The sequence below is a fragment of the Labrus mixtus genome, chromosome 3 (genome assembly GCF_963584025.1).
Source record: "Labrus mixtus chromosome 3, fLabMix1.1, whole genome shotgun sequence".
Taxonomy (NCBI): Eukaryota; Metazoa; Chordata; class Actinopteri; order Labriformes; family Labridae; genus Labrus; species Labrus mixtus.
This window is the reverse complement of record NC_083614.1, coordinates 31,882,019-31,900,701: the sequence shown is the minus strand read 5'-3', so window position 1 is coordinate 31,900,701 and position 18,683 is coordinate 31,882,019. Positions and strand designations below refer to the sequence as shown.

General features: G+C 38.3%; 1 protein-coding gene across 1 annotated transcript in view; it reads left to right on the top strand.

Moving 5' to 3' along the window:
• pde4ba (phosphodiesterase 4B, cAMP-specific a) overlaps positions 1 to 18,683 on the top strand; it is a 197,060-nt gene that overhangs the window by 30,907 nt on the left and 147,470 nt on the right. Inside the window, exon 3 of the mRNA XM_061034965.1 lies at positions 11,844 to 12,082. Coding sequence (XP_060890948.1) covers positions 11,844 to 12,082 — 239 coding nt within the window. The remainder of the gene's footprint in view (positions 1 to 11,843; positions 12,083 to 18,683) is intronic.

Genomic DNA, 18,683 nt, shown 5'->3' with positions numbered 1-18,683 from the left:
CTTAAAGAAATCCTAGCAAAAACGTTCCTGTAGAAGAAATGTTTATCTGATCTTTTATCTATAATAATCTATACTCTTCCGTTTTAAAGATTTAAAAAGTGAACATGGAAGGAAATGCAGTTTTTGCATTTTGAGCTTTTAGGAAATCCTCGAAAAAAATATCGTGTTGAAGTGTTTAGAATCAACTTTGGATCTGCAAATAAGTTGACTGTAGTTATCCCATCATTAACTTATTATTAAATCTCCTACTCTAATAACCAGCACAATCAGCCACAGCTGAATTTGAAATAAATCATATTGCTTATTTTCACCAAAAGCCCGACAGTGTAGAATAATAACTGAAAAAAAAACATCAAAGCTCCTGTGAGAAACATGTTTATGATTATTACTGATGCCTCTTCATGACCTACAAAGCAAACAAGACTATCAGCATCAGAATTAAATATTTCTATATGGTTATTTGAAATATCTGAAACAACAGCTGCAGGGTATAGGTGTATCAACAGGAGGCGTCAAAATCATTTCAAGTTCCTCCCTGGAGCTTTAAATTAGTTTCTTATTAATATTCTGATGACAGACTGACCAATGGAGAAGAGTTACATCAGCTTTGATGTGTAAATTGGATTTGATATTTATATGAAATTGTTAGTTTCCCCGAGATGGCAATGGAAATAAGTATAAGCAAATTTAAAGGTTATATATCACAAAAACTAAACAACCAAAAACAAGCTTCTTTTTGAAAACACAACTAAGGAGAAGCCTAACAATCTTCAGAAATACTTTAACCAAAAAACACTAAGATAATCAATTAGCATGAGGAACATCCTCCTCCCACAGAAGGCGCACCATCTCTACAGCGTAGAAGAAGCACACAGCAGATTGGTCGAGTGACCCCAGCCGCCACCTCCCTCCTGCTCTTTATACTCTGCCCACTGATTGCAGAGTGGGCACAGGTGTGCTCGATCAGTGGCTGCAGTGAGGCAACACCTGGGAGCACGAGAGAAGGAAGAAAACAAAAATCACACACAGATAATTCTACAATTCACTCAGCAGACTCTTTTATCCAAAGCGACGTACATCAGAGAGTAAGAACAACACAAGCAAGGATCTAGAAAAAAGGGAACAATGTCAGTAAGAGCAAACGATCAGCTTTGAGTCTGATTGGACACACAGGTGCTGACAGGAAGTGACCAGAGGCAAAGCACAACATTGAGGGCAGTTCTTGAGAGCTCTAATCAGTATAGAAACCATCTTATAAGTCGTCGTTATCAAACAAAAACCATCGTCATTACCATCATCATCATCAATAATATGGAGACCATCATCATTAAGTTAGTAGGTATTCATGAAAGAGCTGGGTCTTTAGCTTTTTCTTAAAGGTGCAGAGGGACGTTTGGAAGTTGGTTATACACACACACACACACACACACACACACACACACACAACACGACGGCACGTAACAGAAATAAAAGAAAATGTAAAGTAAATAAAAAAGACATAATCGCTCCTTAAAGTGACACAAGGAATTCCTTTGAATCCGTGCAGTTCCCTCTCTGTGTAAGTCTGCTCGTTTGTCTATTTCCCACGCGTCACCTCTCATGTCTCATGTGTCTCTTTGATAAGCTCTGCCTGCATGATCATGCCTCATGAGCACTAAATAAACAACACTGACATCCCTCGAAAACAGCCTTCCGGCAAATTACACTTTTTCGAAAGCAACCGTCTAACAAGCTCAGTATTTCATTCCACATGTTGCTTTAGAGACGGTCAAATGGAAATATATAAAAAAGCAGGTTCATTCGATCTCACGTCGAGGATTCACCGATTTTAAATGCAATAAAGAAGAGATGAAGATAAAAAGAAAGAAATGAGACAATAATTCAGCAAACATATTAATATCCTGTTCCTCTGTCAACCCTCTGGGGGGAATATTTCATCACTTTGAGCAGCTTATAAATGCACCTGAATGGATTCCTGAAAAAGCCTTTTGTTCACAGACAACATCCATTCCTCTGTTGCTGCATGAAAAACTTGCAAAAAGTTCCTCAAATACAAATGTTTTCATATTTTCTTTCCTTTTTTTTGTATTTATTTTTTTCATTTAAGGCCCCAACTTTATCTACATCACAAGGAGAGGCTGCCAACATTTCTAAGATTTAATTCAAATGCTAAAAAAACCCTTTTGAGTGTTTATTACAATGCAACCATTATAAAGACATTAGAATCCTGTATGCTCAGGTCCGGTGGGTGTTTCTATTCATATGTGTGTGGATAAAACACAAACACATTATTTAATGTATATGAAACCGCTGGGAGCTACAGTATGTTCAGCTGTAGATGAATGTGTCTTATTTCATACAGTTCTAATCAGTCTCTTTCAGCTGCCTCCCCCTCCCTCCTGTTTCTTCCGCTCATACTCATCTCTTTCATTTTATTTTCTCCAGCCGCCCCCCCTCCCACCCCCTCTTCTCCCTCTCCTGCCCCGTCCCAGCTGTTCTCTCCTTCCTCTCTGTTATCCACTCACTTACTTTTACTCTGTTCCTTACCCTCCCTCTCTCTCTCCGTACCTCCCCCTCTGTAACGGATGGGAAGCAGGTGTTGTTTTCTCAGCTCATCTCTTCATTTCCTCCCTGTTGTTTTGTTGCCTTGGTGTCTTAAATGGCAGGAGTGCGCGGAGGGGTTTTTGTAGACGGTAGGCGGGCGGGTGAGAAATGAGAATAATCAATCTCCGGATGCCCTCAGCCCCAATATGCCAACACAAAAATACCACAAATAATACAAAAAAGGGGGGCAGTTATTCAAAGAGATAGTTTACAGACTGGAGCGGGGGAGTGCAGAATATAAAACGTCCCTTGTTTGGATTAGTCAAAATGAGCTGAGCAGAGTTGATTTGATTGGATAAAAATGTAACATTTTGACATCACTTACCACACCTAGAAGTTCCCCCCCCCAAAAAAAAATATATCATAAGGTTTAGTTTCAATCCGTCTTGTGCACAGATATTGTTTCTACAAACCAACAGATATGATAATCATATTAGTGTATGAACTCTTTCTGTGCCTTAGCTCTTCAACAAAAGTTAGTTGGAAAATATATATTTAATTGAATTGATTCTTTTTTGCTAACACGTCATATGAGCTATAGATTTTTCATGCTCATAAAGCTTCTCTGTAAAACATCAGAGAGAATCAGGGATAAAATATTTCAAAGTCTGATATTGTAAAACTTCCATTAATAGACCAAGCGTTTATTTACTTTAGTCTATGAAATGACCCCGCCTTTAATTATTCCAAACAAAACTTTTGAACAGCAAATATGGAAAAGAATATAAAATTGTACGTTTACCCTTGAAAGAACATTTAACATTGTACAAATTTTGGATAGTAAGAGAGGGAGAGACCACTGATAATATCATCTCTAACGAGTGCTGTGCTGGTCTATGGAGCCGTACATTTCTATAGTTGTTTAAATCTGTTATAGGGTTAAAATTTAGCTTGAGAGACTAAATGAAAACATTTACTTTCATAATCTCAACGTTGATTTCCGTCTCCAACGGCAGCACAGGCAGCAGAGTCATCTCCTCCTCTCCTGTCGCTCTGTGACATTTAACTGTCTTTAGTCTTTATCCAGATCATCATCATGCGGTAGACTCTGATTCTAATGGAGACCTGTCTTTATTTGTCAAAATGTGCATCAACATCAGGCTAGTAAAAGGGAATGGGGAGGGTCTTAAATTGGGATTTAGCGGTAGACGAGGAGAGTTTATTTAGTTAGAGAACGGTCACAAAGTGCTTCAAACATTCTCAAAGAGAAAGAGAAAAAACATTAAAACACATCAAATAATACAAAATTACAGAATAACAAATAATAAAAAGTAGAGTGTTAAACACTTAATATACAATATTTAGAACTTCAAAGGCATGACCCCCATTTCTATTCGGTGCTACAGATATCCAAGGACCGAGTCAGAAGTCTTAAGTGATCTACTTTGGATGTAAGGGGGAAAAAAAAACACAGATGCGGGAAACGCCGACCAGAAGGTTTTCCGCTGCCAAGAAGTCGTCATTCAGCCTTGCATTTACATTTCCAGTAGCAGCTTGTATTGATTAATGCCCCTTTTATAAAGTTTTGGTCGTACAGTAAGTACATCTAAAAAATTAGAAAGCTTTGGTATGGAAAAATAAAACTATTAGACTATTACCGTGATATGGTAAATGATAAATGGATTGTACTTACATAGATATATAGACATGGTGCTTTTTACTGCCGTGTTTCTTTCTCTTAATATAGGCAAATTTAACCTTTGCTGTTTTGTTTTTCCTGTATAGGACAGTCATAAATCACACAGCGGTAGTGTAAGGTCACTTTTTAAATAACTAATGCTGTTGTTTTTCTGGTCTCTAAAGGCTATGACGGATGTGTGTGGGTTTTCGTTTGGTCGGAGTTTACATTTTGTGTTGACAGTGCTGAAAAATACATCTCAGTATTAGTCTCACCCAGCAGCTGAGACCAAGTGACCAGGCTGTGTGTGTTTCTGATGTGTGCATGAAATACTTAAGGGAGCGAATAAAACATAATTTGTATGATATGAGTGTGTGTGTGTGTGTGTGTGTGTGTGTGTGTGTGTGTGTGTGTGTGTTTGAGTGTGTGTTTGAGTGTGTGTATTAGATACTAATGAGTGTGTCACAGACTCACTACTTATGGTCCCAGGAATACTAAGAGGCCAGGTGAGTAGAGCAGCTAATGGACTAATGGACTTCTGCACCTGACCTGCCACACACACACACACACACACACGCACACCTTGCATGCACATCACAGCAGCTGAAGGTCATCTAAGGATAGCAGGTAGTGAATGTGGAAAGAATGAGAAAAGGCTCAGCAGCAGCAGCAGCAGTCCTCAATTTATACTGTGCAAAATACTCACTCTGCTGAACCCTGTCTCCTCCTATACATTTCATTTGAATACATATTTAAAAAGAAAGGAAAAGTCCGGCCTGAAGTTTTTTTTTTTAATGAAGAACAAACTTTTGAAACACATTTCAATTTAATTCTGTCCAATTCAAAACCATCTCCCAAACATAAATCAACATTCAAATACTTATTTTTTTTTAACTTAAATACAACAATTGGTTTCATCATTTTCTGCCAAAAAGAGCATCCTGGTAGCTTGTGTCTTTTGTTTTATGGCAGTAAGGTGAATCACGGGTAACAAAGACGGTGACAGGTTGTCGAGCTCTTGACTCCATCTTTGGGCTTATTGGTTGACATCTGAAACAGGTAATGGTGATAGCGCTTCTCGTCCTTTTTTCCACAGTCATTTGATGAAAGCCAGGTTTTAGAAAGTTGACGATCCTGCACTTTGGAATTCACAGTGAAAACGCTGTGCAGTACCACACATAGCTGGACACCTAATCACCCTAGTCGTAGTCATGCTTCCTGCATTTACACCGAGTGGCCATTCATTTACTGCTCCTTTCTTTTCGTTTGACAGTCAGGTCACTGCTTTGTGCCTGATGAGTAAGACCTGTTGAATAGGTCACGACTTCCAATTAGCACACAGCCGTCTCTTTCCTCTCTCTGTTCAATCGAGTCCAATGATTAGTACGTGACGGAAAAGGGAAATGAGTCACACATTTTAAAAAAGGTAGTACTTCAACATTTGTGCTGTGATTACGTGCTTCAGAGTTACACATTCTGCCTGTAAGAGGTCGTGATTCATACGTTACAATAAAGTGCGGTGCTTTCTGCTACGCCCTTCTAGTTTTTCATTTTACATCAGCAACCTGCTTCTTCCTCTCCTCTTTATCCTCTCTGCTCTGCTCTGCAGCTCAGCTCTCATCACTCCTGTATCTCACTTTCGTCCTTGACTTTTCCACTTTCCAACATCTTTTCTACCCGCTGTCAGAAATGTTTTGTTGCTTCAACATCTTGAGTCTCCATCCCACAAGGCAATTATCTCTTAACTGCATCAGAAAGCAGCACATAACTTTATCATTTCAACCCCCCCCCCTCCCCCTCCCACATAAAATGAATAGACACTCACAGTCAGAGGTCTCTGTGGGTATTTATAGTCTTCTAAACAGCTGTCACTAAGCAAATATTTGTCCCAGCTGTAATTTATCAAAACAAATCCTCCTCATTTTTAACATGATGAATGAGTCATAATTATTATAGATAGATAAGAACTTTATTAATCCCTTGGGAAGGTTCCCTCAGGAAACGCGGCTTCTCCTACCTCCTCCTGTTAGCTGTAGCATTAGCTGCATGTAACGCTCGGTTCTAGCCCCCCTCGATAAAAATTTGTCAGTCCGACGTCATTGTCAGTGTGAGATCACTGATCTAAGCCCATTGGCTCGTTGTGGTAAGCCCAGCAGCTCATGTTGCACGCCCGTTAACTTCTGTAGCACGCCCACGATATGCCGTAGCCTGCGTTAGCACAGTAGTGCTAAGGTGCTAATGTTTATGCTACCCTCGGACGGAGCCAGTGGCTGCATTCCCAATATGGTAAAAGAGGCGGGACATTTCCGAGAACCGTGCTGAGCAACTGACCAATAACGACAGAGCGGATCGGCAGACCAATCAGAGAAGACTTGGCCCATGTGGGGTCTAACAGTGTGGGCTCAACAGAGTGCAGCTGACGGACTCAGAGCGTAGAGGGAGCAAGGAGGAGCAGTACATGAAAACAGACACTTTTTTCAGACTTTAGCTATTGTGAACGTACAAAAGTAGGTAAATAGATTAAATATACGAACTCCAAAAAGGACAGAATATGGGCTCTTTAAAACATGTAAATATATCAATATTAACTTTGTAAACTCAAATATGTAAATAGTTCACTGTGTAAATGTTAATTTATTTTTAACTTAAACTCAAATACATGAATTTACGACGGAGGACTAGGGCCGTTAAAATTATTATTATTTTTTTAATTTTGAGATTAAAGTTGTAAATTTACGAGTTTATTCTTGAAAATGTACGACTTTAATCTCGTAAATTTACGACTTTATTCTTGTAAATTTACGGCTTTAATCTCGTAAAAACATTTTTTTAATGTGGCCCTAGTCCTCTGTCGTACGAATTAACTAAAATATATGAATTTACTTCACTTTTAAATCTTACCTAATGAATAATTGACGGAGTGCAACATCTTCTGGAAACCTACTCTGAAAGTTGCACACCTTTAAATGAATTCCTTAAGTTTTGACTACATATCCTTAAATGTGTAGTATTATTAAAAAATCATATTTTCAGGCTTCCCTGTTGAAAGATTGATTGAGTAATAATTGTTTTTTGTGTAGAGGGAAATTGGTTTGCTTTGTGTGCACAAAATAATCATAAACAGGAAAAACACTCAAACATTATATAGAGCAAAAACGCAAAGTACAAGAAGTATACATTTATAGCAGCACTCACTGAGACGACGCTGTTTCTTTGTCATTAAAGCTCAGTGAACATCAAGTTTTTTAAGAAAGATAATGCACCAAGATGTTGAATGAGGACATAAACAAGCGATGAATATAAAAACAGAAGTGATGTCAGACTGTGAAATACAATAAGTGAAGTCTTTATTGAGCACGTCTGAAAAACATCTGCTGAAACTGTCTTCAAGACAAATAAGTAACCTACTGTATGATGGGTTTTCAACAAAACAGCAAATCACCAAATGCGTCGGCTGTATCTTATTCCACCAACATGTTCCAAACCTTTTTTTGTGTGTATAGAATGAATGGTAAAAAAAAAGTGTGTTGGGTTTTTGGGAAGCTCCAAGGGGAAAATAAGTCACTACCCACACTGCGAAAAAATCATCTTCACTTTGTCACAGAAACTCATTCTGTATAAAGTGAGAATAAAATTGAGGTCATAATGCTTCCATCTTTGTGAAGGTGGTTTGATAATGCACAGAAGCCGTGAGTAGGCGGGGGAAGGCTGAGAGCCAAGGAGAGCTGTTGTGGGACTAAGAGTGGGAGGCTGTGTTTACTGGAAGGAGAAACTTTCACTACTGGAGACCCAGAAGGTATCAGGCTGAAGAACAGCATCTGAACAAATGATCTGATCTTTAATTTATTTTCTAATCAACATAAACTGGACTTGTACAGTGCTGCACCAGGAGTAAAAAACACACCTTTAAGCTCCTGTGAGGAACTTTTAAATAGTTTATGTTACAAATACCAATTCCTCTTTATGACTAAGCAAACAGGAACATCCGGGACAAGGTTGATAGTTTTCTCAGTTATGTTATAAATTTGAAACTTGTCATGGTGTGTCAGATGAGACGATTATTATTTTCCACAGAAATTGAATGAATTAAACATTTTGACGTTTAAGAGGAAGCCTGGTGAGATTTTTCTTTCGCAAACACTTACATGTGAACAGGACAAGATGAGAAAAGAGGTACTGTTTTGTCCACATGGTACCAAAACTGCACAAACCAAATGTTTCCCCACAGGAGCCTTACATCAGACATTACTAACAGTCTTCAGGATTAACTCACCATTGGCATCTCTTTGAGGCTGCAACCTTCAATTATTATCATTTTGAAATATAAATTCAGGGTCACAACCTGTTGAGTTTGTTGGAGAGGAAACCTTCATCTCTGTTTTGTTTTTTCATTGCAAAGACATGAAGGGTACATTAATTGATTCACTCCTGCCTGCATGTTTGAATGTGAACAAATTGAAGGTTTCAAATGTCTTTTGTTGAGCAAAGAGTATTTTACAAACCTAGGGTAAGGAGAGGTGGCATATGCAATTACGATTTGACCTACACAATAATAGATGTGCTGTGAGTGGGAAAGTGAGTGGGTTCCTTCCTGCGCTTCATTACATTGCTAAAGTCTGATTTTATCGCAATAAATGTAAACATTTTTATACTCAAGCAATGCTTTCTTTTACAACTTACCTGTTTGGTTGGAGGCCTGGATGTAAAGCTATGCTGTCAAACATTTTTGACGCTAAAGCTACCTTCAGATAAATTGGTGCTATTATAATTGAGAAAGACAAATAGCATGAATGAACAGCAGATAAACACAGCAACTTTAGAGCAAACATGCTCTTTTAATTTTTTGTTTTTCGCAATTCATATCGTCATATAAGAGAGGCCACTTGATAGCAGTATATGTATATACAGTATATATATATATGTATATATAAAGATATACATATACATATATTTATATATATATATATATATACATATACTGCTATCAAGTGGCCTCTCTTTTACACTATGTGGTAGGTTAGGTCACCTGTTGGGCTTCATTTTATTTATTTGAGGAGCCAGGTCGCTTGTTTTGGCCTTGTTTCCATAGAGCTGGTTGCTTGTTTCTCTCGCGAGATCTGGCAACCCTGAACAAAACAATAGAGAGTAATATAAGTTAAAAAATATTTACAGTCTATGGTTAAATCATTGTGAAAGGAAGGTTAGAAGCCGAAAAAGGTTTATGAGAATAACAAGCGTTATACTAAGCAGCAATATACAGAGATTAGACAAAATAATAATACTTGCAAAGGATACTAAATGAACAAGTAATGGTTAATGGTTTGGTGAAGTATCTGCAGATTATTTTCTTGATTAATCATTTGATTTATATACGTTTCAAAATTACCCATTTTCATTTTCCAAATGCTAATATGACTCTTTTCTAATGACGTATCTTTCCCACCAGGAGATTGAACCCATTTTTTTTTATTACACAACACAAAGTGTGATATCCCTACAGAGAAAGAGGAAGATGGGAGTGAAAACTATTTGTCATTTTCAATTGAAAATTATTAAAGCTATCTATGATGTATTATCAAAAATGGACCAATCATTCAGTTTGGTTAGTTTTATTAAAGCATACTATTTCAGAGTTACCCGGTTATGTACCAGGTGTATGATGATCTGAAGTGTAAACAGCTGACAGGATTATCACAGTCCTCAGTCTTGAATGTAAAACAGAGTATGCGGCTAAGACATAAACACAGTTCTTTATGTCTTGCAATCAGTTTGCTAGAGACGACACAGCGCTAACAAGACAAATGAAGGCAGTAAATGAGGCGGAAGGAAAAAGTGCAGTCTTCAGAGGAGGAATGAGTCAGGTGATGGGGAAAAATAATTTCCTGTAATCAATCAGTGATTCATGAGGTTAAACTGCACAGTCAAAAGCGAGATGATTATTAACAAAACTCAATTCTACATGAACAAATGTTGACGTAATATTAGCTGTCATAGGGGTTCATTAGTTTAGTTTTTCTGTGTAACTTTCACCTCGCTTACCTTCAGATTTATTTAGTCATTTTCAATGCTTCTATAAGGTCCTCTGAGCAGAGATGCCAGGCTATTTGGTAGATGAATAAATTCACAGAGAGGGGTGAAGTGAAGTGGCTTTACCTTCTTTAATGCCCTTAAACTTTGTAAATCACTGCCTTTCAAAATGGCTCGCTCGCTCTGTGTTATTTAAATAATAAATACCTTTTAATCTGGCTTTTAATTTTGAGTATTTTTATAGCCTTAGTCAAAGCTTTTGTCATTGTTTTCCCAAAAACATTATCTAAATTGATTGTCTTTGATTTTATTGTCTGTGTCTTATTTAACTTTTTAGTGATCTTTATTGATTTATTTCTGACATTTCATTATTGTTGCATTTTTTGGACGTCTTTCTGAATCGTGTCTGATTGTTCCTGTGTTCACTTCTGGCTGCATGTGGTGCTGCATAAATATTTTGAGTTCAGTTAATCTGCACTCAGGAATTAGGTTATGGCGCCCCTTAGTGGTAATACACAGGATTAACTTTGAATTAAAGGGGAGAATTTTATTTGAATAGTAACTTTAAGAACAAGAATTTACAAGGTGCTTTGACAAACCAATCAAAACCCAGAAAACCAAAAAGCAGTGTATGACACTATTTGACCACATGAAGGGACAGTGAATATAACGGAACACCACGAGTACAGAAGATGTAAAAACACAGCAGAGGAGACAGAAGGAGGAGAACAGTTGAAGAAGGTTAAAGAATATATGCTAATATGAATAAACATTTTTAAAAAAGAGAGAAAGCATTCAGGGAATAATAAAAAATCAACTTTAAAAAACAATCTTTACATTCATACAACATCGCAAGTCATTAAAAAGGGGATTTAAGAAGTGTTTTATTTTTTTATACTTTGTTTTAATTTTTTTCAAAGAGTTGCTTCATTCATATGGTCATTTCATTTCAACAAACATGTTTTCAACATAAGATGTTGAATGAATCAACAAAAATAAACTACCTCAAAGAAAAGAAGCAGCAACATCTTTAGAAATGAATACACAGACATACTGTACATACACATCAAAACAATGAAATAAGAGAGAAAAAATAAAATAAAATAAATATATATATATAATAAAAAAATGAAATAAATAAAATAAATGAAATAAAAATAAAATAAATAAATATATATATAATAAAAATAAAATAAATATATATATAATAAAGATAAAATAAAATAAAATAAAATAGAAAACAAACAAAAACAAAAAAAAGACATAATTTGTTTTAAAGACATCATTGATGCTGCAAGCCTTATCTCCTCAGGTATGTAATTCCAAAGCCAAAGGGTCGTAATGACTTAAAACAGGAGAGCTACACCTAAGGATCTAAAGCTGCACGCTTTAAAATCAGTTTTAAATCTTACAATGGACAACTTAAAAGAATTCAAAATTTGGGTGTATGAATGTCATCTCTCATTTCCGGTATAATATTTATACTCCTCCACATCTCCCATTATTTGATAAATAACGTCTAATAAACCATTGAAATAATTACCTAATAACTTAATTTCCTGCACTTCATGTTCTTTAAAAATAATCTTTTCAGGACAGCAAAGAGCCTCCGGACTGCTGCCTCAGCGAGTCCTTCACGTCGCCGTCCTGCACGCTGGGCGTCGACCTGCGGCGAGGTCGTCGCCGCTTCTCGGGCAACCTGCAGCTTCCCCCCTTGTCATGGCGTCAGGGTGAGAGGTCGCGGACGCCTGATGATGACTTCATAGCCAGGCCGACGTCTTTGCCCTTTGGAGCCCCTCCCAGGATAGACATCACGCCGGTGGATCCTGATTGGTGAGTGGACAATTAAACACAAATCATAACTGCCCATTGGCCACAAGGAAAGCCTACAGTTTATGGCACAGAGATAAGTGCCTGAATACAGGACATTAAACAATAGTGCTAAACTTGTACAGTCCTTTGATTATACAGAATGTGTTGAAGTGAGTCTTCATGTGTGTAGGGCACACTGCTTTAAAACATCTCAGAGTTTCTATTGGGACATAAAAATCTCGTTCTGCATCTGCGTCCTTGGATATAAAGAACAAAGAGCATACAGAGCTCTGTTAAATGTCGACGTAACTGAGAAATGCAAGCACAAATTTGAGGTTTTTATTAATGTCAAAAAACAATTTGCATTCTTTTCTAAAACAAATAATTCACCTTAGTGGATAAAAGGACAAAATTAGAGAAGTTTTATCTCATGAAGTCATTTCAGCATTTCAGTTGTTTACTTCGCTTGACTGTTCCCTTAATGGTTCATGTGATGTCGTTTTAGCCGTTAATCGATAACTTAAGAGGGACTCGATGTTAATCAGAAACAGCTAATCACTGGAGACTGAATCCATGTTCTCTTGTCACACTGAGCATGTGTGGCCTTCAGAAGTCCAGTTAGGATTCTTCTCTCCATCACTGACTGATCTGTCATGTTGCATTCAGTCTGTTAAAGATGACTCTGCCTGGTTTTCATTATTCATGCTTCATGCCTTCAGACATAGTCGTGCTTGCTTGCAAACACACTTTCTCCCAGCAACAGGTAAAGTTTCAGATAACACACACACACAAACACAGAAACTGCAATCACTGCAGTAATCTCTGCAGTCGCCTAGCTAGTGGCAGGAAGCCAGTTGTCCAGTCATGTCAAATGTATTCGCTTTTTCTGAACGAGCTAATCAGCCCTGATTGGCCCTGTACTCTTGTGTGTGTGTGTGTGTGTGTGTGTCATGTTGCTAAAGGTGAAGCCAGTTGAACACTTGAATATGACATCCAAAGTACTTAATTACGGTACGTCTAGTCGGATGAATAATGGCTGCTGTAAAAGTCAGTGCTAATCAGCTCTGATTGGTGTGTGTGTGTGTGTGTGTGTGTGTGTGTGTGTGTGTGTGTGTGTGTGTGTGTGTGTGTGTGTGTGTGTGTGTGTGTGTGTGTGTGTGTGTGTGTGTCTCTCTTTTAAATGTAAGAAAACAGGAAAACAAGTTAATTTGTTACAGCAGTTGTGGTTTCATCTTATTCACTCTTTGGCAAATAACACCATGAATCCTCAAATGTATCGTAGGTTGGCAACCTTTAACTTGTATGTAGATACTTCATGTAAAACCCCATACCAATTTTAGGCCTGGTCCCTTTTACTAGTCTTGCCTGGTGTTGCTGCATGTTATGACAGATAAAGGCAGGTCTCCATGAGACCATATTCATTGAGGGGAGAGTATTTTGCGCATCCAAAGTAAGAAAATAAATGTTGAAATAATAATGAAATACCTGTCTTGTATTGGAGCCTGTCCTAAATAAAGGCCGGGTCATTTTATAGACTGAACTAAATAAAAGCCCGAGCTATTAAATTAAGTTTTAGTATACTAGTTAACTAGTATTCTAACTGTGTTAGTCAACATCATAAACATACCCATCAATAATCTAAAAAACACTTTTGTTAATTATTTTCTTAATTTCTTGTCTGGTTTGTAAAGTGCTTTGTAGCCTGTTAATTGAAGAAGTCCAAACCTCAAAGATATACATTTTTTATCATATATTTAAAAATAAGAATTAAAGTCATGGAGTGTTTGAACACTGATGTCTTTGATAAATCACATGAAAATCCTGGGACTCATTTATTGAGAAGTCATTTGAGTGAATGTGTGACTAGCTGCAGTTTCAGTTTCTACCAGAGGAGGGCAGCGTGAACACTGCTGACTGGATGGGCTTACTTTACATTCCTAAATACAGACAGTCAGCGCTTCCTCACAGGGGTTAACATAATGATTTGAGTCTAGACCCCCCTTCATATTCTGACCACCACTTCCATTTTTTTCACTCAACAGCTAGTCTTTTTTTTGCTCGTTCAGTTTGCTTGGCCGTCCCAACAGGATGTGAAGTGTGCATGAAATCCATCGGTAACCAGACATGTGTCATCCCTCCTAACCCAGGCCTCCTCACACTGCGTCTCCTTCAGGCATCACTATGCTGAATGTCAGGGTCAGCAGAACCCCTCTTAAAGTCCTCAATTCTGATTACTTCCTTTTCCCAGTGAAGCCTCCAGCTGCTGTGTGTGTGTGTGTGTGTGTGTGTGTGTGTGTGTGTGTGTGTGTGTGTGTGTGTGTGTGTGTGTGTGTGTGTGTGTGTGTGTGTGTGTGTGTGTGTGTGTGTGTGTGTGTGTGTGTGTGTGTGTGTGTGTGTGTGTGTGTGTGTGTGTGCTTCTGTAATATGTGTGTCTGCTCTGAAACGGTTTCAATACCAGGCATCAACACCTCTCCACGTTTCCACTCACTGCCCTGTTTTTACACTCATACTTATATAAGTGCTTTCATCCATGATTGTTGCAGCAGCAGGAGGAGGAGGAGGAGGGAGCAAGAAGTTATTTTGGGATTCAATTATTTTTCCTGCTGATGTACACAATTGTTTCAGGGCTTAATATTACTTCTTGAATTTATTTTTTGTAACTATGTTTGTGGTTGGACACTGACTGTTGGAGAATCCCTGACTTCTACAATTCAATGCAGCAGGTTTTCCTAATGTCTGATGATATAGTAAGGTCATTTTATGATTTAATTCAGTAGATATCTTACATATGGGTCAGTTAAGACTTGATTACAGTGGTTATCTGAAAATGACACAAACTAAAAAATGATCATTATAAAACAAATCATAGAAAACAAACTATTCTGCAAATAGGTTAGGTGGCCAGAACAACTTTTTTGTTTCAGTGCGACAACCTCTTCTTCTTTTATTTTGTTTATTGGTGGATCACAGCCATGATCAAAGCATAATCTGTTAGAAAAATAAAAAATAAAAATCCTTGACCCACCCGGCCCACGCCACTGTGAATCTTTTTAAACTTTCACAATAAAGTGAAAAGGAAATTCATCAACTGATGAATGTCAAGTTTCCCTTTGCTTTGCATCAGTGTCACACATGTAGTCCTGTGAGCCAGTTTGTGTTTACAGCTCCGTACTGTTACCCTGATACTGGCCAGTTTATAGATCAAATATTACCAGGTGAGATTTGGTGTGACTTCAGCGTTCTCCTCGCGCCTCTGCATTTATTTTTTCCTCTATTGTTTACACATAACAGAAGTTGATCCAAAGCTGGTGGCAGTGTTTACGCACAAGAAAAGGGCAAATATGATTTATTGTTCTTGTACCCAGCCGCAATAATATTGTCTTCTGTAAGCGATTTTAACCCCCCCCCCCCCCCCCCCACCCCTAAAAAAAACAAAACAAAAACAAACAAAAGTCAGAGTTCCCACTCGTCCTGGAAAACAGTTGACTAATTTTCCAGTACTGGAAAACACCTGTAAAATGAGAGAAAAAGTAAAATGTCCTGGAAAATCACGTGTTGTCCTGGAAAATGATTCCAACACTCCTACAGAGTTGGACATTTTCACCGTCACACGTTAATAAAAGTATCTATTTGTTACATCAATCCACAACGCAGATTGAATGGAAGTCTAAAGATAATGTAATGGCTCCGCCTCCCCCCTCGTGTCAAAAGTGGATATTTATTTACAATTTAGTTGAGAGGATGGAGCGAAAAGATCCTTCACAAAAAGAGAAAACGATCACGGGCTGTCATAACAGCTCACACCAGCTCGATCATCGCTGAAAATGTCCTGGAAAATAATCTCTGGAAAAGAGTGGGAACCCTGGAAAGTTTATAGTGAAGTTTGCTTTTCTGTGTTAGCATGATGTACTATACTTCATTTTATAAAATGAAGGTAACCATCTGTAACATTGGTGTCATCTTCTATTAAACCCTCTCTTTCCACCAACATATCACACATCACAAAAACAGCTTTTTCTCCATCTCAGAAACATTACCACTATCCTCTTACCTCTCCCCAGAAGGTGAACTCTTACTCATACGTCTTTACGTTCACCAGCAGCAGGGACATGCTAGTCATCAGGGATTAGACAGTGATGTTGAAGAGGAAGTGGATAGTCTGCTACAAATGCATTGTCCTGTGTTGGCTGGTTGTCTTCTACTCATCCTTAGCGGTTTGATTTCGGACTGTGACGGAGCGCTCAGCTGCCTTCCACTGTGTTGTGGAAAACTCATCATTATAACAGCTTAGCTTCTGAAAGCAATTCAGAAAACGGCGATGCCAACAGGAAGCTGCTGAGAAAGTATCTGCAAAACAAGTAACAAACACCGCTTTCTGTCGTGCCGTAACTGCCCAACACCGCAGATCTGATGCACATTTAATGTGTTTAAAAACTAATCTCTGTCACTCCTCCCGTGGTTTCCTTTGTCTTTTCTTTCTAGTTGATTTTTGCTCAGCTCAGAGGTTTTTTTAAACACAGTTTATCTGACAAGTTTTGTGAGAGAAAATCTGCACTACAATCTGCAGCGACGGCAGAGAAACTGGTGGCGGTTTCAACTGTGACACAGACGCCCAATTGGTGCCCGTAGGTCCATATGCTGTAGCAGTAATGAACAAGAAACACTGACAAAGTCCAGTATCACAGGAAAACAATGTGTAATTAAGACACGTGTGCTACTGTTATTTATTTTGAAGATCTTCTAACTGACCTGAGGGGGCCAGTGGGATGTGGAATAAACTGGACTAGAGCTTTTTAACTGCGTCTGGGCTAGCCGGCCAGTTATAATGTCGAGCCCGGTCAGTTTTTGATCAAGAAGAGGTGAATTTATTTGTCTGATCCTCTAAAGTTATAACATTTTGGATGGTCTTATAAATAAAGAGCAGACATGGCCCTTACTGTCTAATCAGCTTTAAAAGAGAGTTTTGGTTCAGCGTTAGTGGAAAAAAATAAGCCGTCATATTCACCATGGCTGCTCTTCTGGTTGTCAGTTTGTGTTGCATCATGGTTATCGTGCACATGCGAGTCTGAATCCGACCTGAGAGACTCATTTTTTAGGATTACTGTCTTCAATTCACCCTCGGGAAATATCTGTGCAGACAGCAGCCCTTATCTGCATTGTGGAATTGTACACAGGATAATTAGTAATAACAATAATTAGTCTTTTCTTATTATGTTTATTGTTGATATTTAATGTTGTACCTGTACATGAGAGTCACCAAAGTTAATACCTGGACAAATCTGATTCTGATTCTGATATGCAAAACTCATATGATGTGCACATTGTCCCTAAAACAGTGACTCCACTGCCAGGGGAACAAGTCTTGACTATAGAGTGAGATTTACATTATTATTTAGTTTATGTAGAAGAGGAAGTTAAAATAATCAAGTATAGTACATGTCCATCTCTGCCTCCTGTGTGTGTTAGCAAAGCTTAGAGCCCACTTCCCCCTCCCTCCCCTATTTCCAACAATTATGACTGCACAACCAGATCACCCACAATTAGTGCATGTTTAGAGGACATATCAGTAACACAAACACTGGCATGTTATGTCCAGAATTATGTTAATGAATCACTGATCATTTGTTCTTGGAAAGAAGAGTGTGAGGTAGGAAGAGGAGTCGGGGAATGCAGTACATCATTAAGCTGATTTTAAACCAATAATACTACCTGACATTTACTACACATGTAGTATTTCTTTCTTTATGTGCAGGCTTGAAGAGACTATTTTCAGCGGCCTTTATTGGCAAGCATCTTGTAAGATGCTCCGATGGTTCAGAATCATCAGTGACTCACAACCAAAACAAATCAGTCCAAAGAGCTTACAAACGATTGCTCACATTTCTGATCCTCGTCACGCTGCTGCCACTCTTTCTCTCTTTCTTTTTTTCTTTCTTCTGATGAGCCTGTCAGTTTTTTTTTCCCTCCATTTCTCCGTCTCGCTCTGTACCTTTAGGGCATTTCCCTCTTTTGCTTTCTTCTAATCTCAACAAGACGTTCTTTGTGTGACTGAATCCATCAATTATTTCTCTTTCTCTCTAGATAATGTCATGACTGAATTGCTTTTATTCAGACAGTATTGTGAGGGGTAGAAGTGTTTAAGTACGAGGAAAAAGAGAGGCAAGAATGTTGATTTATCTACTTGACTTGTAAGACATCTTTAGACGCTGTTGAGCTCATTATGGACACTGGGAATCCGCCCTTTCTAATGTTTATTTTTTTTGGTTTGTATGTCTCTTCAGTGATTGTCATTTAGCTTTTCGGCTCCATAATAATTCCAATTTTCCATTTTTTGTCTTGGCCTGCACTCGCGGATTGCCTGCTACTCTAAAGGTCACAACATCATGAGCAACATTACCACAAATCCCCACTAAACAACAAAATAAATAATGAATCTGACAACCTGTTACTGGGCCTGCCTGCCTGTCGTCACAACAACCAAGCAGCCAATCCTGGACAGGAGGAGGCGTGGCCTGCACTCGCTGCGTGCCTGCTCTCAGCTGCTTGTGTATATTCTGAATGAAACGGCAAGTGAAGCATTAGTGCTGTGCCGTGCTCCACTCACTGCTCTGTGTGTGCAGAG